Source organism: Melozone crissalis, unplaced genomic scaffold, assembly GCF_028551555.1.
Source record: "Melozone crissalis strain CALT ecotype California unplaced genomic scaffold, PUWL_Pcris_2 ptg000008l_1, whole genome shotgun sequence".
NCBI lineage: Eukaryota > Metazoa > Chordata > Aves > Passeriformes > Passerellidae > Melozone > Melozone crissalis.
In genome coordinates, this window is record NW_026535786.1 from 10,987,475 (window position 1) to 11,010,913 (window position 23,439).

At 48.7% G+C, this 23,439-nt stretch overlaps 1 protein-coding gene across 1 annotated transcript; it reads left to right on the top strand.

The window, feature by feature from the left end:
• The first annotated feature begins 359 nt into the window (after window positions 1-359).
• LOC128933085 (alpha-2-macroglobulin-like protein 1) lies at window positions 360-23,092 on the top strand. Its single transcript, XM_054269956.1, has 35 exons — window positions 360-430; window positions 2,675-2,861; window positions 3,200-3,362; window positions 4,091-4,143; window positions 4,446-4,466; window positions 5,154-5,307; window positions 5,743-5,827; window positions 6,381-6,501; window positions 6,613-6,730; window positions 7,594-7,703; window positions 8,052-8,222; window positions 8,672-8,896; window positions 9,023-9,086; window positions 9,586-9,731; window positions 9,887-10,036; window positions 10,856-11,053; window positions 11,730-11,817; window positions 12,435-12,588; window positions 13,375-13,603; window positions 13,960-14,083; window positions 14,263-14,384; window positions 14,802-14,853; window positions 15,249-15,332; window positions 15,691-15,867; window positions 16,179-16,260; window positions 17,113-17,269; window positions 17,860-17,934; window positions 18,090-18,261; window positions 18,738-18,952; window positions 19,234-19,449; window positions 19,827-19,942; window positions 20,590-20,680; window positions 20,964-21,032; window positions 22,251-22,353; window positions 23,052-23,092. The coding sequence occupies exons 1-35, from the start codon at window positions 360-362 to the stop codon at window positions 23,090-23,092; spliced, it is 4,404 nt and encodes a 1,467-aa protein (XP_054125931.1).
• Window positions 23,093-23,439: the final 347 nt, after the last annotated feature.

The following is a 23,439-nucleotide window of genomic DNA, read 5'->3' on the forward strand; positions in this document are numbered from 1 at the left end:
CTGTACCAAAATACAGTAACTAAGTACTGCTGCTGCCAGCAGCTGTGCTGCCTAAGGCGGACAAGCCCTCTCCCGGGGAAACACCGACAAGCCTTACAGACTCTGGAAGCAGCTGCCTCTGGTTTGTAGGCAGTAAACGCTGTCGCCACCCCTTTCTCCCGCCCACATTCCAGCCACGAGCAGCCTGATCTCCACCTTGGTTTTGAAGCCAAGGGAGGAACGGGCGTCTGGTTAGGGCAGGAGTTGCGTTCTCCTTCGGCTCTGGATGAGGGGGAGAAGGAAGACAGCAGGAGCAGGGGAGAAGGGGGTATTGAGGAGTGGCTAAGCTTTCCACGGAGGAATTCGACCGGCATTCAGCTATGTGGAGGATCATTTTCCTGTGGGGCTGCATCCTTCTCCTGCCTACCACGGCTGGAATGCCTGCAATGCTGTAAGAACATCACTGCTTTGCAAATGTGCTCTGGTCTGTGAGGGATCCCGGTGGGGGTGGCAGTAGATGACAGAAATGGGACAGAAGTCTTAAGGTGAGGTGTGTTTTTCTGGAGAGGCATAATTTCTCACGTTCCCAAGGTTTTGCTTGATTTCCATGTGCCCTTTCCCCACATTCCCCCTGCTAATTAGCTCTTCCTTTAGTGCCTTTGATGTAGACCATGTGTTTCAGCAAGGAGTCAGGCAGAATGACTGTACCAGCTTTCTGCATGTGCTTAATTCTGACCTTCCAATATCTCACATCTCCTACTGTGCTCCAGAACATGTTTCCTTTGGGCTAAGCCTTTCTTCCCAGAGACGTAGGTCACCATTTAATAGTTTAGCCAGCAAAGCTGAGTGTCTTTACAAAGTGAGCAAACATGAGCCCAAGTATCTGGTAGGGATGCTCTTGGTACAGCAGTGTATTTGTTCAGGCTTGGCTGGCCATCTGCTCCCACCATGCCTTTCCTCAGACCTCTCTCAAGGGCAATTCCCAGCACAGCTTCTCTTCCTATACTTTGTCAGGAATGCAGCTCCTGTTCCAGGAGACACTGCTATGATGTCCTGGCTTGTGAACTCGTTCTGGCATTTTTTTGTAGGCGTTTGCTTTTGCAGCCATGGCACAAGTGCAAACAGTAGCATGACTGTGCTTGAGCAGTAGATGTTACAGTGAAAAATACGGCAGTGGGTTGTAGCTGGGTTCCGTCCTGCTGCATGTGTTGTGCTGTGCACAAGCCTAGTTTTAAAAACCTTCTCCAATGGGAGTACTTCCTCTAGGACCTGTTCCATAGGCTGACAAGCTCCCACGCAAAGGATGTGCTTTACTGCTGTCTACTTGCCATTGTTACCCTCAGCATGAAGCTTTGCTTTATGGAAATACCACTTCCTTCAATAGGCTGTCTGCTGTCCTGCCTGTATTCCAATTTTTTTCGTAGATTTGTGATCCAGCTTGGATCTTGGGACCCTTGGATGACAGACCCAGAGATGTTCTTTCTTACTTTTATAGCTCAGAAGGCAAGGGCAAGGATGAAATGTTAAAGGGGTGTAAGAAAATGTTCCAGAGTAAAAGATCATTAAAAGCAAGGAGGGGTATGGGAGGTTTCAAGCAGTGAATTTTTAGTGCTTATCCCATCCTTTGGCACAATCAGCAGGAGGGAGGTGCCATGAGTCAGCTCAAATAGGAAAAACAAAATGTTGTTTTTATGTGTTTTGAGATCCTCAAGGCAGCTTGGCAGCGCTCGAGTGTGACAGCAGTCAAAGGCTCCTGGCCAGCAGGACTTTGACTCCGTCTCGCCAGGGCGCTGAGCTCCAGCTGAGAACTGCCAGCAGGTCATCTCCCATCCTCCTGCTTTTCTGATCTTTCCAGGCCCTGCCCTCTGCTTCCTGCAAAATATGCTGCTGGCTGAGCCTGTCCAGAGGCAGTGAGTGGGAGGAGTCAGTGACAAGAATTTTGAAATCTGCTTGAATGTTGGCTTTTTGTTGGTCCTAGGTGATACAGTACAGTAAAAGATGGAAACAAAGTGTGAACAGCTTTCTGGTGTTATGGATGCAGCTCAGAGTAGATGCAGAGATGGGAGAGCAAGTAGAGTGCAAAGAGGACAAGAGTGTGAGAGAGGAGCTGAAGTGAAGGTGCTCATGAGTTTCTGTGTCTGGGACATAAAGCTGGGACACTGGGTCCCTCGCAGAGGGCATTGTTTCTGAGCCCAAGAACAGTGGGGAAAACCAGCCAAAAAAAACTGATGATGGTAATGTAGTGTGGTTCCGTGAAAACATTGAAAACTTGGAAAACCTGTAAGAAAGCCAAGCTGGTGCTGATCGCATGGGTGACATGGGGAGGTCCCTTCACCTTATTTTCACTTTCAGTTTGTAAGGCAGTCACTTTATAATTTTATATGTGCATGCAGCATACAGCATATAGCACTGCCTCAGTATCAATGTCTGCAGTACCCATGGATGAGAACAGTGTCATGTCCCACTGGTGTCATGACAGTGAGGTGAAGAAGGCAGAAGTCTGTTAGGAAGTACCTAAATACAGGTCAAAACCTGCTTTCTTAGAAGGTCAGTTTAATCTCTCTTCTCTCTCTTCTCTCTCTTCTCTCTCTTCTCTCTCTTCTCTCTCTTCTCTCTCTTCTCTCTCTTCTCTCTCTTCTCTCTCTTCTCTCTCTTCTCTCTCTTCTCTCTCTTCTCTTTTTTTCTTTCCCAACAGAAACTATGCTGTGGCAATACCATCTCAGCTCTACTACCCCTTCTCAGAGACAGTGTGTCTCCAGCTCAGCAGAGAGCAAGCAGTCCCAATCCATGTGTCGGTCACCTTGCAAAGCGGCGCTGGGAATGAGACTCTGATCTCTCAGTCCGTCTCTCAGCTCCCCTTCTTCCATTGCACAAGCTTTCAGGTGAGGAAGATACTTTCCAGGGTTTTCACTAGGGTGGATATGGCATGGGTTCTGCTCTTGCTGGGCAGGAATGCAAAGAGTTGTGCCTTCCCATGAGGACATCTTAATTGGCCAGTAAATCTTCTGCTTCAGCCTGGATAGGTCTGCCACTGTCCTATCTGCTATGTAGCCCCACTAATATTTTACCCTTCTAGAAAACTTTTTGAAATGTTCTGTGAACACTTTTCAGGCAAGAAGAACTAGAGTAACCCAAAAGTTATATCATAATTGTTATTCCAAAAACCTCGGGATCAGTGAATGGGATCCACTCTGAATGATGGTTATAACTATACCTGCAGGTCCCTCCTCCTGTTGGAAACCCTGAGGAAGTGGCTTTTGTTGTTATCACAGTCATGGAAGCCAACTCAGAGTTCCAGAAGAAACAGAAAGTCCTAATCAAGCATGCAGACAAGAAGACTTTTATCCAGACAGACAAACCTGTGTACAAACCTGGACAGATTGGTATGGACAGAATGCCATGTCTTGTGAGAGACAGAGTGGTCCTCAGGCCGCAAAATGTGGGGTACTCTCTAGTCCTCTGAGCAGGACCTGCTCAGGAAGGGAGACGGCCACATCACTTCTAGGGTTTGCGGGGTTCGGGAATATCTCTCTCCTGTGTCAGCGTGCTGTATGCCACTGTGAACAGGGCTTGTCTGTTTTCCTTGATGTGTTAGAAAAGATTTAGAAGCCACAGTGTTGTACTCATGATTGCTCCAGTCAAAGGCATGTCTGTCTGTCAGGGCTCTCAACCCCTCTCTTCCCCACAGACTTCCTCAGGTGAGGATTGCAGTCCTACAGGTCCCACCACTGCCCTTGCACAGCTCGGATCACCACAGGGTTCAGCTGTTGGCCCCATGCCTCTCCACACTTTCCACTGGGATGGCCTTCACTGCAGGCAAGACTGAGTGGCCCACCACAGGCCCACTGTCCAGAAAAATGCTGTTTGCCACCAGCACAGCCAGCCTTCCCAGAAAGCCCCACACTGCCTCTCCTCACACCTTCTTTTCTAGCAGGCTGCCAGCTCCTAGCAGGGCTTTGGGCATAGGCCTAGGAGTGGAAGGCTCTATCTACTGCCCACACCCTCTCAGTGAAGCACATGCACACATCTTTCTTAGCCATGTGTTCTTGTTATTTGCTATTGAAAGCTTTGATTTCATTTCAACCAGTCCTGTTTTCCTCTTGCTTTGTAGTCAAGTTGCGGATTGTGACCTTGGATCAGAACTTCATTGCCAGCAGTGAAACAGTAAGTCAAGAGGGAAGATGCCTGAAGTCTGGAAATATTATGAGCTGCCTGCATGTCTTCTACTTGACCCAGTACTTGGCCCAGCCCGGAGATGTGTGTACAGCTGGTCTCAAAATTGCTTTTGGTGCTTACAAACAGTGTTGGGCACCACTTGCAAGACAGCAGCTGCTCATGGGTTATGGGCAGTCCCTGGGAATTGCTTAGAGAAGACTGGTGGATGGTTGGGGAAATAAAAAATACAGGGAGGTGGACATAACTTATCTGAAAGCATCCCACCAGTGACTGTTGTTTCCTCCCCACAGCAGCGCCTGGTGGAACTGAAGGTAAAGCTCCTACTTTATTGTAAGTGATGAACTCTTCTCACCTTGGGGAGGACACAGGTTTGGAGATGGTGGTTGGGAAATATCAATGCAGAAAGTCAGTTACCTCAGGATGAATGGGAGCAATCCCATCAACCCATCACAAAGCTCCTACTGGCTGGGCAGTGTGGCTGTACCTGGAGTTCTACACCCTGCCCTCCCAGAACCAGCACTGGGAGAGCACTGTCCTTCATGACTGGGCCTCAGTGGCTCCCCTGCATGGAGTCTGGACTCATTTCCCCATTCCTTCCTGGGGATTCAAGACATCACTCCCCAGTAACTTGTGCCTTAGGCGGAATGTCTCTACAGTGACCTTGTGGGCTGTGCCAGCTCAGGTGACCACAGAGATGTCTGAAGGACCACTTCTTTCTCTTAGTGAGACAGGCAGGCAGTAAACAACAGCTTTGCAGCAGTCAGAGATGGCAGTGCCACCAGGAAACAATGATATGATAGATTTACTTTGTCAATGAGACAGGGAGCAATGTCCTTTGCTCTTTGAGCCTGGGCTCACCTGAGCACTGCTGCTGTGCCATAGACTTGGGCCCTCAGGACAAGAGAATATGTGGTCAGACCATGCCCTGGTATCTTGGACATCCTGCAAAAGAGTCTTTTTGCACTGGAAAATAACTAGTCTCTGCTCCACCTGTGCAGGACCCCAAGGGGAACCGAATTGCGCAGTGGCTGGATGTTGCACCTGTGGGAGGCATTGTGGATCTGTCCTTCCCGCTGGCTGCAGGAGCACCGCTTGGAGAGTACGCCATCAGAGTGCCCGGCCTCACACGCACCTTCAGGGTGGAAGAGTATGGTAAGAGTCTCAGGAAGCTGGTGGCAGCAGAGAAAGGTGTTTTTGTTTTGCCAGCCTCCAGCCCCACCCCCTCACACAGACCTGGATGGGCCATGCAGCTGTGAACAGCTGTGCAGGTTGTGCTGTCTCCTGGGAAGTGCAGCTGCCTGCCCAGAGGTGTAATCACTGACCTTCACCCAGGCCCACTGGATTCCTCCTCCCCCATGTCCTGAGGATGGGACTGAGACACTGTCCCACAGCTGTGCTCTGGGGAGGAGACTCAAGCTGCCTGCTGCTGTCCCATTCTCCTAACTGGGCTGTTGATGTATTCCTACCAGGCCATGTGCTGGAATGAAAGGAGAGATTTTATTTTCTGTAAACAACCACTTTGGAAGGATTGGAGCAAATTAAGTCTTTCTATTCTCACTGAATTATCTTTCTCTTGCTTTCACACAGTGCTGCCCAAGTTCAGTGTCTCCATCCAGATGCCTCAGGTGGTCACCATCCTTGAGGAAAACTTCCCTCTCCACGTCTGTGGCATGTGAGCTGACTTATCGTGGCAGAAGGTGCATTTTTACTGGTTTGGAAAATGCACAGCCATCAATAACTGAGCTCAAAATGGTCTCTGCCAACCCTACCCTCACCCCAAGATTTGGTACCCTGTCATCCTTTGCCAAGCAATCCTCCTGGACTCTCACCTTTCTCCATATTGTCTCTCTCTACTTTCTCTGTGAGTCTGAAAATGACAGTGCATTCCCTCAATGTAGCCTGTGCCCTACAATCGAGCACCTCTGCTGTATTTGTTAGTGACAGGGTTGTAGGAATAATGACTGAGCTTGTGGCCAGCACAGTGTCCCCTAGCCCTGCCTGGTGGGGCTGGTGTTGGCTTGGAGAGAACTTGCCCAGCAGTGCTTTCTGCCTCAATCTGATGAGGCCATTTGTACTTCTTGGCCTCCTCTGCTGAGCTGATGACCCGTGAATATCCTGCAGGCTCCTGGGCTGTATGGCTGCAAACCACAGGGTAAAGCTGACATGCCTCACACCTGAGGCAGTGTTTCTGTGTGAGTGTAAGCCCTCTGTGCTCCCTTTGCCAGGTACAGCTATGGGAAGGCAGTGCAGGGCAGCGTGAGGGCCGTGGTGTGCCGCAAACACATCCGCTATAACCGCAGGTCCTCCAAAGCCAAGCGCAGTATCTGCAAGGACTACAGCGGCGAGGTGAGCACGGGAGCACCCACCCCTCCTGCAGAAGGGAGGGGAGAGGGCAAAGGGACAGAACACTCTTTTTGCCTTCATAATTGGTTAACAAATACAATTTCATATTCCCAGACAAATGAGGACGGCTGCTTTTCCACTGAAGTGAATACTAAGATTTTCCACCGGAAGCATGGTGATAATTATGATTTCAATCTGGAGGCTGAGGCTTTTCTGAAAGAAAGTGGAACAGGTAGAAAAAAACTGATTCTACACTTTGTGGAAAATCTTCTGGTTTACACTTGTAAAATGTACTTGTCTTTGGGGTTTTATCTATAAGACAATTGAGTTCATCCAGTCTTGATGCCTTCTCTGGCAGTAATTTTGTTTTGACAGAGATAGGCAAGAGCTGCTTTCTCTTGTCCTCTCATCAAATTAAAAATGTGTACAGAGGTGGGCCAGGACAGGTTCTCTTGTTTATAAACCACATTTTAGGACAGTCCATTGGAATGAGATGTTATTCAGAGCAACTAGACATAACCAAAGCCCTGACTGTGTACTGTTATTAGCTCCTCACTAGATTTATCTCCACATCCCAGATAGGGAGAGAAGGTTTCTTATAAGGTTACCACTCTCACAAGATTTTGCAAAGCCTTCCTTTTCTTCCTGCAAAGAAAATGTTTCATGGCCCCTTGCCAGAAGCAGTGACACACATTCACTTAGCAAACAATTGCAGTGATTTCAGATGGGCACACGGGAGGAGACATCAGGCTGAGAACTGACATGGGAAAGGCAAGGTAAAATGCTGCCTTCTAGTGACTGCTGGGAGGAGGGAAGGAGAATTGAAAGGGACAATTGTGAGTTGGACCATCTTAAAGTGGGAAAGAGTGTTTGAGAAGTGTCTGACAGAGACCTCCAGACAGACTGCTGTCATTCTGTCACGTCAGAGTGTAGGAGGCACTCTAGCTGAGTGCGTGTGTGTTGAATGACTCCTGAAGCTGCATGGAGAAACTGCAGTGCCCTGTGAGTGATAGTCCACCCCTTCACTGAGTTTATCCAATCTTGATGCCTGCTTAGACACTCTGCTCACCTGCATGTGCTTCCTGTCTTTCCCAGGGGTGGAGTTCAACACCACTGAAAACTGCAAGGTCACTTTTGATATCACAACTCTCCAGTTCTGGGGGACGAGCTACTACTATCAGCAAGGAGCTCCCTACTATGGAAATGTGAGTGAAAAGGGAAGAAACATGGAAATCCCAGTGGCTGGGCCTAAGCAGGTGGTAGGCACAGAAGTGCCCCGGGTCCCCTTGTTCTGAGCTGCCCAAAGCTGCCAGCACAATCCTCTGTCCCAATCCCTCCTTTGACATATCTACCAAGAGGTTATCCAAAGGTATGACTGCAGGATCTGTGGCTTTGCCAGATGAGATGGCTGCTGCATAGATGGGGAAGGGTTGGAGATGTCAAAATTCACACTGAGAGTCCCTTTACAGAGAGGGAGACTGGGACTTCTACTGGGAGGTGGATTTTCAATCCTGAGGCCTCCAGCTCTCTGACTGTTCTCTGCATTGTTACAGCTGGAACTCAGAAGTGCCAGTGGGACACCCCTGCAGAACAAGAAGGTGATTCTTACAGTGTCCTATGGGAGCAGGAAGCAGACCAAGACCTACCTCACAGATGACACTGGGATGGCCTCCTTCGTCTTAGAGACATCAGCATGGGACAACAGCAGTAAAGTTATACTACAGGTTGGGAACCAGTTATTGCAAACCAGTCTGGAGCTAAGCAGATCATTAGAATCGAAATGCATTATAAGGGAAGATCCATGCTAATACTTTACCCAAATATACCAGATCGAAGCAAAGGCTTCAGTGGTTTGATCCAGGGGCTGATAAACCACTTTACATAGTCAAATGATCTGGCTTGCTCTCAGGGTAACAGCAGCATGGCAGAATTTCGGACTTCAGCTAAAGCCCTAGCAGTGTACTGCTCCCTGCTCCTGTTTAGGCACTAGTTATCCCAGAGTGTGGGACAGCAGGCAAATGCCAAGCTCCACAGAAAAGGACTGATTGAACTTGGTGTAGGTGGAAGTAGACACCCTATGCTGGGATAGTTCAGAGCCCACTGTTTAGTCAGCCTTGGTTTTGGTGTATGAAGAGCTGTAGGAAATCCTCAGACACTTTTTTCTGTGCCGCAGGCAAAGTCCCAGCCGGAGGACACGAACGGCCGGAACGTGAAGGTTTCTTACGGCACCGCATCGCTCCCACTCAGGGCCTTCTACTCCTCCAGCCGCAGCTCAGTGAGGATCCAGCCCCTGCAGGCAGTGCCAGCCTGTGGGGACGTGCAGCAGGTCACTGTGCACTACCACATACTCGGCACAGAGCTGGGCCACCGGGCTGCCAGAGCACACTTCTACCACCTGGTGAGTGCGGGCAGCGCCAGCGAGCTCAGCTCTGCGCCCGGTCTGTGTCAGCACAGGGCCCTTTGCTGGCCCAGAAACGTGGAGCAGAGGCACTCTCAACCCTTCGTTCTGTTCATTACCCTTTAGGTTATGGCCAGAGGGTCCCTTGTGCATCATGGCCAAACAACAGTGCTTCTTGATCCACCATCAGGTAAGGGCATCTAACTGCCAGGAACAGATTAAGAATCCAACGAGAGAGTCTTTCCAGCCTAGATGGAGAAGGAGTCAAAAGAGATCTGACACTAACAGGAAACCACAGAGGTGGCACAAAAAACCTGTAGGAAATATGCTATCTTTTTTCTGTCTTTTAATTTCCTTCTTTTTCTGATCAAATGATGAAACTGTCAGAGTTTATCTACCAAGCAGGAAAATGGCAAAGTAACTTATGGAGTCTTTCTGAGCTCAAGTGGAAAGACTCATTTTTCTTCCAACTATCACTGTTGCCAAGGTGTGTCATGATACAAGGTCACTGCTATAAAAACCTCCATCCTGGCCTAGCTGTGGCCTCCCCAGAAGCAAGGCAGAATAGTTTTTGTGCAAGAATCTGTACAGAAGTATTACAGAGGAAGAGCACATTGCTGCTGTCATCCTTGAATTGAAGACTTCCTTGCACCTTGCCATACTTTTTCAATTTTTCCTTCATCCTTCAGGTCAGTACAGTGGGTCTTTCAACATCACTCTGCCCATTGACCTCATTTCATCCATGGCTACCCTCTTTGTTTACATTGCCTTCCCTGAGGGACAAGTGGCAGCTGACACCTTGCGTCTGAAAGTCTCCAGCTGCTTCAGGAACCATGTAAGCAGTGCACAAAACACAGAGGGGCAGATAGGCTGGAGGGGGGATAATGATCTGCAAACTGGCAGTAGATATGCAGCAGAATCCAATAACCACAGCTTCACCTTTCCTTCGTCTCTCAGTGTCTGCAGCCCCCCTTTCTCCTGCTGTTTCAGGTGAAGCTTGGCTTCTCAGAAGCAGTGGCACTCCCAGGATCGACTGTCCAGGTCCATTTGCAGGCTGCACCAGGCTCCCTGTGCAGCATCCGTGCAGTTGACAAAAGTGTCCTTCTCCTGAGGCCAGAGGCTGAGCTGTCCAGGGATAGTGTGAGTCACTCCAGTGCTGACCTTTGCTGGCTAATAAGACACGGTGGACATACCAATAAGTGCTTGAATGGGGACAGGGCATGGCTTAATGAGAAAAAATGAGGGCCAACATCAAACACCAGCCAAAATTTTCAGTGTCTAGAGGGTGTATTCTGTTAAAATAACCCATAGTCGTCCCCAGCTACAGCCTGAAGTCACATCCTGGTTAAACTTACAGTGCTTTACCACAGTGGCAAGAAGAAGGCAAGAGACATCCATCTCTTGAACTGATACATGGCAGTGGTCTGAAAAAAGTCATGTTAAAAAAAAAAAGCCAAGCATGGGGTAGGCTCCATGTCTTTGTTCCAGCTCACATGAACCAGACAGTCCTTCCATTCACAGAGTGGGCTCTAGGTGGTGTACTGGCAGTGGAAGTGTTCCTTTTCTCCTCTAGACCTTGGTTTAAGGACACCTGAATTGCCTCTTTACACTGGCTTGGTGGATCCAGGATGTGTCTTCAGTCAGACAAGAAGCTGTCCAATGTTCCTCCCATGCAGGGAAGGTGTCCTCAGTGTTTGCATTCAGTTCACAGGTACAATTATTAAGCTAGAAGTGGCCACAGCTATGCAGCCATACCCCAGAGGGGCTCGTGTTCTTCTCTGGTGCTATGCATCCAAAATTTGTGGAGGCTCTCCATAAAATTCAAAACCCTTGGGGCTGGGTTTTTGTGACAGGCAGGACCTGAGCTTGGCCTCTGAGGTGACAGGAAATCTCTGGATAGAAATGAAAATCTTCACACCTCTCACACTGACCTGTACTGTTTTCATTCTCTCTCTACAGGTGTATAATATGTTCAGCTATGCTCAGGAGCAGCTCAGCACCCTCACAGACATCTACAGTGACTACTGCACCATCCACAAGAGCCCGGGCATCACTGGTGCCTCTAAGGCCACCCCTTCACCAGGAATGATGTCACCGTTCATGTACAACAGATACTCTTATGCAGTGTCCCAACCAGATGTTTATGAACTTCTGAAGGTAAATCTAATTTCCAGAAAGGCTGAAATATAAGAGCTGAGCCAAGCCCTTTTGTATCCCAGGTCAGCACTGGGTAGCTTCACAGACTGTCTTTCCTGTAAATGCTGGTGACTTCACAATCTGAATTTGCCAAGCTTCTGAACTAAAAGATCAATGACACTCTGTCCTCCCAGCATGATAAATTCCCATTGATTAGGCAGATTCCTAGAACTTAACTCCCCACTGGCCCCCTTTAGACTTTCTATGGATTGGAAGCAGTGTGAATTGTCAGCCTGTGTCAGAGAAAATTGGAGGTTGGAGAAGCAAAGCACCTGAGAGAAAAGGGGAGCCCAAGGAAAGGAGAGAAAGAACAGTAGAAAGGAATGGCAGTGAAGGATAAAGAAAAGTCTGGGTTAGGGTGGGCAGCAAACTGTGGTGCCAAAATAATGACTTTGTGCACAGGCATGCACATGCAAGTGGTCATCCCCACAGTCCTTTGGCATGAGGACCAGGCTCTGGGAGCAGGACAGTTCTGCTTTCTTGCCTGATATAAGTTTGCAGGTTGTGCTGAGGTGCACAACCTGCAAACAACACAGAGTAGCTGTGGTATGCTGGGAGGAGGGGGAAGAGACAGACCCTCGGACACACCAACCCCTCCACAGAAATATGCCTTCTTTTGTCCCCTTCTTTCCTCCAGAATGCAGGTCTAACATTTTTAACCAGCCTTAAAATCAAGTCTCCAATTGAGTGCCGCACCCAGACCACTTTTGACTACGACTACATGTGTACATCTCCATTTTTCCTGTTTCTTTGGAGAGCACGGGTAACATATAGGCTGCACATGGGCAGCTGAACATGCAGAGTGCTGGGATGGCTTACAGGCATGAGTGGGAGGCTGTACAGGAGCTGTGCTCCACAGGGAGAAGGGAAAAGCCCTGGCAGGAGTGTGTGTCCAGAGCCCTGGAGGGGCAGAGAGGTGGCTGCAGGGTTTGAACCTGTTTGGAAGCTTCAGCTGGTGAGCAGGGAGATAATATGGTCAAGGAGGGAAATGGGGCATCTGTCTCAGGAAAGAAAATCTATTTGTGAGACTAGGAGAGGTCTTTTTGGAAACCAGAGAATGAACCAAGATTGGCATTGGGGAGTATCTAGGCTTTTCTGCAGGGAATGTGAGCAAAACTGTGAGCAGGTAAAATGTCTCATGGGGGAGCACACACATATTGGAATCTCCCTGGCCTCCTGAGTTGTCTTGTGGAAGACAATGATGAAGTTGAGGGCATTTTGGAGAGGACAAGGGGGTTTGGGCTGGGAGTGGGAGGGAAGGAGAACTGAGCTTTTCCTGGCTGGACTCTATCCTGGTTTCACAGTTGCTCTGCCTTTGAATGAATGCTTGTATTCCCAACAGCTTTTGATGAGCTGGCAGACCTGGAGAGCTTGTACTCAGAAGCAGATGCTGCTGTTGAAGCTGCTGAGGCAGAGCACACCGAGCTGGGCAGCGAGTCAGCAGCAGCACGTACCTGGTTCCCAGAGACATTCATCTGGACTCTGGTTCCCATCAAGTGAGTAACTACAGGCTGTGGCTCCACAGGCATAGACTTTCTACCAGACACAGTAGAGGGAATGGGCAGGAGCAGAGACAGGGCATTGTTGCCTTCTGTGCACAAAGTAAAGGAGGGAGGTATGAAGAAGTGGATAAGGACAATGGAGTTTTTGTTCAGTTCCTGTCTCTGCTTGAGATTTTCCAAATGCTTCTAGGAATTTAACATCACACACTCTTGCAGGATGTAAGAGGCCTCCACAGATCCATAGCTCAACGTTCTACACGAGGCAGGTCCTGTTAGATCAAGTTGTAGTAAAGTACTATGTGTCCCCAAGGATGGAGATTCCTCAAACTGCGTTTCCATGTTTGACCATCCTCATGGTATTTCCTCATGTCAGGTCAGAATCTCCCACATTCCAGCTGTGTGTTACCTTTTGTCCTGTCAATATGCACCTCAGAAGAGACATGTTCCAGTGTCTCCACACCTTCCCAATAGAAAGTGTCACACTATACTCCATGGCACAGACTGGATGTATAACACACACCCCTGTGAGCCCTCTGTGCCCACACAAAAGAAGAATTTCAGGTGCAGCACTGCTCAGAATCAAATTTTGGGTTGCATTTTCCTCTCAAGTCATTCCTTGCCCACCTATTTGCTCTTCTTCCCATACTTCTGTCCTACTTGCCAGGAATCCTTATGCCTTCACATGCACTTCGATTTCATAGTCTGAATTTCCGCATTTGTCTTCCCAAGAGAAATCTATCCAGGATGGGGACAAGCTTTTCCACTCTGTTTTCTCCTCAGTGATTCAGGGGCTGCTGAGCTAGCTGTCACAGTACCTGACAGTATCACAGACTGGAGAGCCATGACCTTCTGCACCTCAGAGCGCCATGGCTTGGGAATCTCAGAGACCACCAACCTGCGGAGCTTCAAGCCCTTTTTTGTGGAACCCACTCTGCCCTATTCTGTTTTCCGGGGAGAATCATTTCCCCTGAAGGTCAAAGTCTTCAGCTACCTGGAGCAGTGCATGGCGGTGAGTGGCTCCCTCCAGGATGCTTTGGAGCACAGGAATGTGTGGGAACTCCTTTACTAGTAGAGACCCAAAGGGGCTGCCTGCTTAGGCACTTTGCAGAAGACACCAAAGAAGTTGTTCAATTTAGTTCCACACAGAGCCATCACTGACCAGTTTATTCCTCCCCAGAAGCTAAACCTTACAAATGTGGATTGCATATCTGTGGGACACTGCTGGTGTCCCACAGATACTGCAACAGCCCATCAAAATACCCCTGATTTGTGGGATTGATTGTTATTTGAATCAAGGACCTGAATGGAAAAACACAGCAGCAGCAGCAGCTCTGTATCCTGAACTCCCTTTTGTTCCACCTCTAGCTCCAGCTTAGCCTAATGGACTCTGGGGATTTTGAGTTTCTTCATGAAAATGTCAGGTTCACTCTTTGCCTGTGCCCTGATTCAGCAAAAACATTTTCCTGGGATGTGAAGGCTACAAAATTAGGTAAGGGATCAAGGGAGGGGCACGGGTGGGAAGGACTGGCAGAGCTGCTTGAGGAAGCCAGAGCTGGGCTGGAAGGGAGACTGGCCTTCTATGCAAAGCATGAGTGAGCAGCCCAAGGCTGAGCAAACTAAAACATCTGCAAGATGTGCCAGCCAGCCTTCTGATGTTTTGCTTTTTAGGGAAGGTGAATTTTACTGTCACTGCCAAGGTGGTGGAGCAGGAAGATGTTTGCACAGAGCGTACAGCGGTTGTGCCAGAGTCAGGAGGGAAGGACACGGTGGTTAAACACCTGCTGGTGAAGGTCAGGCTGCACTGCAGGGCTCTGGCGAGGCTGGGGCTTGGTTGGGCTCAAGACAGCCTGGTGGGTGGCTCTGGGAAGGAAGAGTCAGCTGGGGAGGTGGGCACATCTCTCAGGGAGACTGGTCAAGGAGCAATTGCTTCTAAGGGTAGATTGGACTGGAGCTCCTCCCCTGGAAGGGACAGAAATGTCAAAACTGCTTGCTGGCAGGGCAGTGGGTTCAAAGGCCACACAGCAGCTTAGAAACCTGCTTCCCAGTACAACTTCACTGTTGGCATGGATGTCTCTGCTGTCTGTGTGAAGCCCTTTGCCAAGGCCCACGAGGATGGAAAAGGTGCTTGCACAAAGGTGGAGTGCTGCACAGCTGCTCTCTGATTTTACCGCTCTCCCTTCTGAGCTGACCAGCCTTTTCCCCACCAGGCAGAGGGGCAGCTGGAGGAAAAGACCCACACCTCACTCCTGTGCCCTGAAGGTAGGTGCAGAGAGCCCCAAGTACTGTCTTACTGGGGCTGTGCTTACGCACAGAACAGAGAGATCAGATGGAAGCAGTGTGGTGTTTGAGCACTCTAGGACTCTTTGGAGGTGTGTAGGGAGCAGAAAGTCAGGGATCTTGGAGCTTTTATGGGTAGGCAAAGCCATTCAGCCCTACCCAGTACTAAAAGCTCCTGGCAACATCAAGCCACAGCCTAACCACATCACAGACCCTCATCCATGGGTGGCCGGATCTCTGTCTGATCCTCTCTTTTTAATGCTGATTTCACCAACTGATGAGGTGGTCCCAGACCTGTTTACACCATCTCCTGGGGGACACCTGTGACTCTGCCATCTTCCTCATGCCTGTTGTTCTGATGTTTTTGCTGTTTGCAGGAACTTCAGCTTCAGAGACAATCTCTTTCACTCTGCCAGAGAACACTGTCCTTGGGTCAGAGAGAGCCTACATCTCTTTCTTAGGTGAGTTTTTAGAAGAGTCTTGGGAAATATTTAGCCATGCACATGTCTTCTGGTGCCACTGTGTCTTCTTTAGCAAATAAAGTAATGAAAGGGAATATGTACAGCAAGGTGTGATGCTGTCTTCCAGAGCAGTATCCTGTCTCTCCTATACAAGTGGCACTGGATGGATGTATGATTTCACCAAAGCAGGGGAGAGACAGCCAGGTAGCAAATCACTGTTCCTGCAGTCTGTAAACATAACATGGGCAGAGGTGAACTGAGATCAGTCCTAGCAGGTTCCCTGGAGAATCTGTGAGACCAGAGTTGTTTTACGTGCAAGAATGCGTATGGCTCCCAAAGCTGTGGTTCTGTCCTACAGGTGACATTATGGGAACAGCACTGGACAACATAGATGAGCTTCTCCAGATGTCCAGTGGCTGTGGTGAGCAGAACATGGTTCATTTTGCCCCAAATGTCTTTATCACACGATACCTTGAAGAAACAGGACAGCTGACTCCAGAAATCAAACAGAAGGCCATTGGCTACCTGGAAAGCGGTGAGTGAATTCCTACTTGTTAAGCTGGTGGTGTCCACCACAGTACTTGTGTGGAAGGAGCCTCAGCAGAGGCCTGGTGCTGAGCAGGATGTGTGCAGCATCCCTTGCCTGGCATCATGGTAATTGCAGCAGTGTAAATCAGGCTAGTCAGTTCTGCATGTCAGCGGAACACACAGTACACAGCACCCCTCTGCTAAATTTCTCAGAGATAATGCTCTGTGTAATGATCAGCAGGATTGGTGGGGCAGGTTGGCTCCTGGAGAACAGGACAGGCACACAGCATCTTCACTATCCCCAGCCTCTTCCTGCAGGATATCAGCAGCAGCTCCTGTACAAGCACACAGATGGCTCATACAGTGCCTTTGGGGAAGGAAGCGAGCCAGGAAACACTTGGTAAGCAACAATATCCAGACATAACTGAGGAACAACAGTTTGACCTGGTAAGGCTCAAGCTGGCTTGGATTTTGGTCTGGGGAAACTGAGGCAGTCTGAAGGCGTGGAGTTGTGAACAGAAATTACTCCTGAGACTTTTTGGAAGGTGTCATGTCTTAAGCCCAGATGGAAATTAAGCACCACACAGCTGTTCGCTCAACACCGTCCTCATGCCAAATCCAAAACATGGCACTGTAACAGCTACTGAGAAGAAATCAATTCCACTCTAGCTGAAACCAGAACAATATCCATCTCTTACTCCATAACATTTATGTCATGTCAGGTTTCACACTCCCCAATATGCCATCACTTTCCCTATTTATCTGTTTTGATAAATATACAAAATCTTCCTCTTAGTCTATGGGACATCTCTGTCAAATGTGACAATGAGCTAACCTGAAGTACCCCTGTTGGATTGTTTGTTCTTGAGCACCCCAAACAAGACTGATTCTGAAAACTTGGCAGAAAAGGCACCTTTTTTACAGGTTTTCAGAATGCTTGGTGCCCAAACAGGATTGGGAATGGGTCTGAGTGAGCTCACTAAATGTCAGCCCTCCAGGGCAGCAAAGCACCCTGTTGGAATTAGCAAAGCTCTGAAGGTCTGAAGAACTGAAATTTTTCTCTCTTGCTGCACATGGCTCTGACCTCAAGCTTCTTGAGCTCATGTGCACTGCTTCCAGTTTTCCATCTGCACAGGGGCTTTGGTCTGCTGGTATTTCTACAGGGAGAATGTAGTAGAAGACACAAAGACTCCTGTCTCCTCTTAGAGACGTGCATCAAGTGACGATATCCTCCTTCCTTCCTTGGCTCTAGGCTTACTGCTCTTGTCCTGAAGACCTTCAGCCAAGCCCGGGACTTCATCCACATAGATGAACAAAACATAAAGGATGCTGCCAGTGCCCTGATTAAAAGTCAGACTCCATCTGGCTGCTTCAAGAGTGTGGGGAAGCTCTTCAACAATGGTCTGATGGTATGACGTGTGTCAATGGTGGTTCATTAGGTATTTCAGAGCTCCTTCACTTTCTAGTCCAGTTTGGGTGCCAAGAACAAATGAACTCTTGCAGGAGGAAGGCTCTGAAGTGACCAGGGTCACCCTTGGGTGGCACTCAGGGTTGCCTAGTCACTGTGGCACTTTTTCAAGTTATGAATGATGAAGGTTTGCATCTGATGATGTGCACTTGGGAACTGAAACAGTGCCCTGCCCTGCCTCCATATCAAGGGTTAAGACTCGCCACCTTGCAGCGGGGTTGTGGGAACATCACTTCCTCCTGGCATTGAAATCTGCTACTGAAAATCTTACATTTGGGAGGAGAAAGGGAAGTGTGCTCAGCAGAGGGAGGGAATCAGCTGCCCAGAGGAGATTGGGGCACCCTTGCAGAGAAGTGCTCTGGTAAGCAGGACCTTTAAAAGTGGATACCATTCATGTCTCTTCCATAGGAGAAGGAATAGGGCCAGCACTGTTTCCTGTGCTGGCATTTGCTAGGGGGCCAGAAGGCACTGAAAATCTTTCCCTTCTCCCTTCTCATAGCATCCCTCATCTGTGTTTTGTGGTGTCTGCAGGGTGCGGTGGAGGAAGGCCTGGGGCTGAGCTCTGTGATTGTGATAGCTCTCATCCGCTCGGGGATGCCTCACTCCGTGAGTATCCGCAGCAGGAGCGGGCTGTGTGCGCAGCCTCTCACAGGCAATGCCTGGGCTCTGCCTTTGGATTCCACCCTCTTCTGCACACTGGAATCTGCATTCCCTTCCCAAACACCCTGCCCATAACGAGAGTGCTTTCAATTGTATCCTAGGACCCAGTTGTGGGGAAAGCTCTGAAGTGTATAAGGGACCTGGTCCATGCTGACACTGGCAGTCCCAACCTCTACAGCCTGGCACTGGCTGCAAACGCCTTCGCAGTGGCCGGGGACAAGGCCCTCAGGCAGAAAATCCTCAAAAGACTGGATAAGGCTGCCACAATATCAGGTACCACGGACTCTGGGGCAGGAGGGAGGGCCACTGGCAGAACTGTGTGGAAATCCTTGGGTTAAACCACCACTGGAATGGAGGGAATGAGTAGGGGGGGTGGGTACTGCCAGAGCTTTGTGGGGAGTCCAGGGCTTGTCTATCCAAGCCTCAATTTGCCAAGCTGTCCCAGGTTATATCCACACTGTGAGACACATTGTCTCTATGGATCATCTCACAGTCCTGGCCTCCCAGTCACCCAAACCAGGGGAGCTTCAAGGATATTGTGGAGCTCCTCCTCAGCCTGCAGGCCTAAGGTGTTACTGGGAAAATACTGGGTGTGGGCAGCAAACAGGGAGTTATGCACATATATCTTGTCCAACTCTATTATGCCCAATGTACGTGTTTGTTTAGTACCTATGTACAGGGGCTAAGTAGAACCCCAGGGTCACTAGATGCATCTACACACTCCATAAATGTTCCCATTCCACCTCTAGATGACCAAATATTCTGGAGTCAACAGTCCAAACAGGAAGAAGATTCCCTATCTTGGTATCGGGCTCCATCTGTTGATGTGGAATTGACATCTAGTATCCTCATGGCTCACCTTACAAAGTCAAGTTTGTCATCAGATGAAATCAAAAAGGCATCCAAGATTGTGTCTTGGCTCACCAAGCAGCAAAACCCATATGGAGGCTTTGCTTCAACCCAGGTAATCCCCTTGAGCCATCATCATCATCAGATTTGATGCAATTTTTTTGAAAGCAATGGGTTCTAACAGCCCATAGTAAAAAAAGAAAAATTAATAAATTTCAAAAGGGTGTATGGTTTTACAGATCCTGGGCGTTATGGATAATCCCATGCTAAAAGCCAAAGGGAAAAGCTCAACCCTTATTGTGCTATGGCTGCAGTATGAGAGAGGAAAAGGCTAAGGTCTGGACATGCATAGAAAGCAGGAATCCCACTTTTCCTGATGTTTTTCTTTTTCCTCAGGACACAGTTGCTGCTCTGGAAGCCCTAGCCCTGTATGCAACCAACGTCTTCAGCAAGGATAGTCCTGATCTTCAGGTTTCTCTCACTTCCAAGGAGTTCAGCCAAAACTTCCGAGTAGACAAAAGCAATCGCCTCCTGCTACAGACAGTGGAGCTGCCAGCCATTCCCCAAGATTATACCTTGCGTGTGCAGGGCCATGGGTGTCTTTTCCTGCAGGTAAGCCCAGCCAGGAAAAAAAATTCTGTCTGGTGAAAAGCCTTGAAAGCCAGAGAATATCTTACTTTGCTACTTAGCCAACCATGAACACAAACTGCTGTAGTAACTTGAAAGAATCTGGCCTTCAAGGCTGGTTGGGGTAACCGTGATCCAGCAGGAAGGTAACATCTACTCCCCAAATGAAATCTGGATCATCTCCATCCAGCCAGAGCAGCTCTTCTCCTCCAAGAAATCCACCAGGAGCAGTGCACTACCAGCAGAACCTCTGCTTCTGCCACATGGTTTTCTCTTACACCAATACGAGTCTAGCCAAGAATACACTCTAGCAAAGAAAACCCTGCTGTTCTCTGCCATGCAGCTTCTTTCTGTCCTGGCAGGCCATCCTGAGGTACCACATCCCTCTCCGGAGGAGCGAGGCCACCTTTGCCGTGTCCGTGCAGACGGAGTGCGCCGTGCCCGACGCCACGCGCTTCCCTGTCACCATCCGTGCTCGGTAGGAGACACTCAGCTGCCCCTTCCCTCCCCCGTGCTGAGAGGCTTCTGGCACCACACCAGTCTCTTGCTGGCAGGGTTCCCCTTCACTCCTGGGGTCCAAGTGCTGCGGTGACCCCACCGTGCTCTCCCCAGCTGGATGAGAGGCACAAGGCCCCAGAGGGGTGGCTCAGGCTGTAGTCCTGTCTTGTCCCCTGCCCCTCACACAATCCTCCCAAGGTCTGTGGGTCTCATCCCTGTCGAGGATTAGGTCTCAAAACACTAATGATGGGGGACTGTGGGACTGCCACATACTCCTAAGTGTTCCCTCCTCTGCTCCTGGCTGTCACACCACTCTCCTCTGCTGTACTCCCACATGGCTTGGGACAGAACTGCCAAGAGAACAGGCATAGGATGTGATATTCCTTGCCATGCCTAAAGAAGGTAATACCATAAGGCTTCCAAGGAACTTTTTCTCCTTGGCACAATTAAAAGCAAGAACAAGGGAAGCACAAAGATTTATTACAGTGTAGAAACAGGTATGCTTCCAGGAGAAACACTGGAAAGAAAGGCACATTCCTCCACCTGAGTACCAAAGCTGGGCTGGAGTATCTGGAGATCATGGCTCAGAAAGTAACATTAGTGCTGTCCTCTGGGTTCCTGCTGCAGCTACACAGGGAACCGTGTGTCCACCAACATGGTCCTGATCCAAGTGGAGCTGCTGTCTGGATACAGCCCCGTGGCAGGTTCACTGGAAGAGGTGAGACTGAATTTGTGTCCAGCTGGGATGGGAACAGTGATGGATGACCATCATGCAGGACTGTATGCTGAAATGTGATCATTCCTGTGGGCAGAGAAACAAGTTATTTTCTTCCTAAGAAATCCTTATACTCAAAGTCTCTTCCAAGCTGCACCTTGCCTTTCCCTACATGAACAGCTTCCCTGGCCATGTAAATATTTGCCCGTACTATCACAAGGACAAACACCCCTAAATATTTCTGCTTTTTATTAAAGCCTTTCTGATATTTTCCCCCTATTTTCAGCTAAAGAAAATGCCTTTAGTGAAGAAAGTTGAAAGCAAAGCTGACCAAGTCGTTCTCTACCTGGAGGAAGTGAGTGTAATTTGGGCTAACATCATCATTAAAGGGGCTATGGACTGACAGCTTTTACTCGTTTACCGGTTTCATTACTATTTTAACCGTCCAGAGCTGTTGTTCCTGCATACCCGCCACATTTGTTGATCTGGAAAAGTGTTAGTTGGCAGTTGTTCATCTGTAGAGCCACTTACAGGGCTACTTAACTTGAGTGAAACACAGCAAACTCTTATGTTAAGCCTACATCTGTTGGCACTGTTAAGTGACTATTGATAGTCCATATATATGGTGCCTGAGTAGGACTGAGGAGTAGTAGTAAGATCCATCTAGCAAATCCAAGCAAGCCTGAAATCTTAGAAAGCTCTTAAGCAACCTGAATGCAGCAGAGAGCATGCAAGATTGCTCATGGATTTTGCCAAGATCCTTTGAAACTAAACCAGATGGTTGTGTGAACAGAAGTGCTCGCTCCACAGCCTCATGAATCAACAGATTAAAAGCCACTCCAGCCTTTTTCTAGCTCCATGAATACCTAAACAGCACCAGAAATGAGACCTGGCATATATTTAAAACTCCAGCATTTCTAAGGAGCATTTCTATGATCCTTCATCCTCAGTTTCTGTGAGTAGGACAAGCTAAGCTGGCCCCATAGGAGGTGGGTTAGTGTCACATGGATGCATTAGGCTTGCAGAGCTGCTGCTTTCGTTACATCTACAGCACAGAGCAGAAAATGCAGAGAAATATTTCAGCTCAAGCTGCCAGGTAACACAAGGTGCACTGCAATCAACAGCAGATCATGTAACTACAACCCTACAGCAGATGTAACTATTACCCTACACAGCTTGTATTTGTCTGCTTAATGATGAGGGTTATGTGAGACTGGAGAATAAGAGCTGATGTCACTGTGAATAAGAAAGTAGCCACTGAGGCCAGGTGCATGAAGGAGCTCAGAGTAGAGCTGGATGGGAAGGTGGGATTGGTGGGGAACACTAGCACACCATATAGGTAGTGCACACTGACTCTGTAGGCTTTTTATGTTCCCCATGAGCTGAGTTAAATTTGGTGACCCAAAAGTCACAGAATGGGAAGTAAAAGATATTTCTGAGATGGATTAGAAAGCAGAACAGTGTTACAGTGGTGAGGTCTCTACAGAGCCTGAGTGCAAGTACGTAAAAGGGGTTGTCCTACAGGAGTTTTCTGTCCTTTTCTGTTTTTAATCCTTGCATTTTTTGGTTTTAGCTGACTAGACAGCCTCAAACCTACACTTTCCTGGTGGAGCAGGACATGCAAGTGAAGGATCATAAACCAGCCAATATCAAGATCTATGATTACTACATGCCAGGTGAGCTCAGATGCTGTACTGCAAAAACGACCCAAATGTACTTCGGGAAAGACAATTTCTGAATTTTGTTGAGTCTAAGACAATACCATCTCTCACCTTGTTATCTGACTGTCCCTTAGAAGCTCTCTAGGCATGAACTTAACCTGTTGGTGTTCAAAACGGTAGGTCCTCCTCCCTCTGGCTCCAGAACTTGCAGCCTGAAGCTGGTGTGTAGAACCACTGAGGGTCTGGCTCTCCCAACAAGAGTGGAGCAAGGAGCTGTGCTTTTGAGCACTTGCTTTGTGGGAGACAGAAAAAGCAGAGGGACCATACTGGGGGGATGACTCAGAAGAGTAAGGGCCCCCTTAGGAGAATAAAACCAAAACCAGCTTGTCCTCTGTTCTGTGAGGTTCCTAGTGGGAAGAAAAGCTAGAAATGTGTCAGGGATTGCTATTCCTCCAGAAAGTGAAGCATTCATAACTGCATAGCATTCATAACGGTGATGGAACTCTTTGGGACTTGCAGCCTCCTGCCTTGGGTGAATCCTGACCAGCTGCAGAGTCAGGGGCACACACCCGTGGTTTCACATATCACATGGAGGGGAGTTGTAGCCTGTAAACAGAGGGAACACCTCTCCTAGGAACAGTGGCTCAATGCTGGATTCCTTTTGTGGGTTTTTGACAGTGTGTCTCACCAGTATTTTCTTTCTTGTCTTTCAGAAGAAACTGCAGTGATGAGCTACAGTGTTCCATGCAAGTGAGGTGAGGGCCCAACACCTCTTTTGTTATCACAGGCACGGTCCTGAAGAATATGGAGGGGGAGGGAGATGCAGGCAAAGGCCCTTGCTCAAGAAACTTGCCAGACTGCAGGTCCAGGGTAGAAAGCAATTTGCAATGCCAAGTACGGGTGAGTTCCTGTACCCCAGTGGTTAAACTGAGGGAAGAGAACTGAAGTAGATGATTTGATGTGACAAGATCATGACAAAGCTGGAGATATGTTCAAGAAAACAAGGACTGCATATACCAAGTACTGTCACCAGTCCTGGCCTTTTGCATCACATACACTTTATTCAAGCCACCACTGTTCCCTTTCTGGCACTTTCCCTGT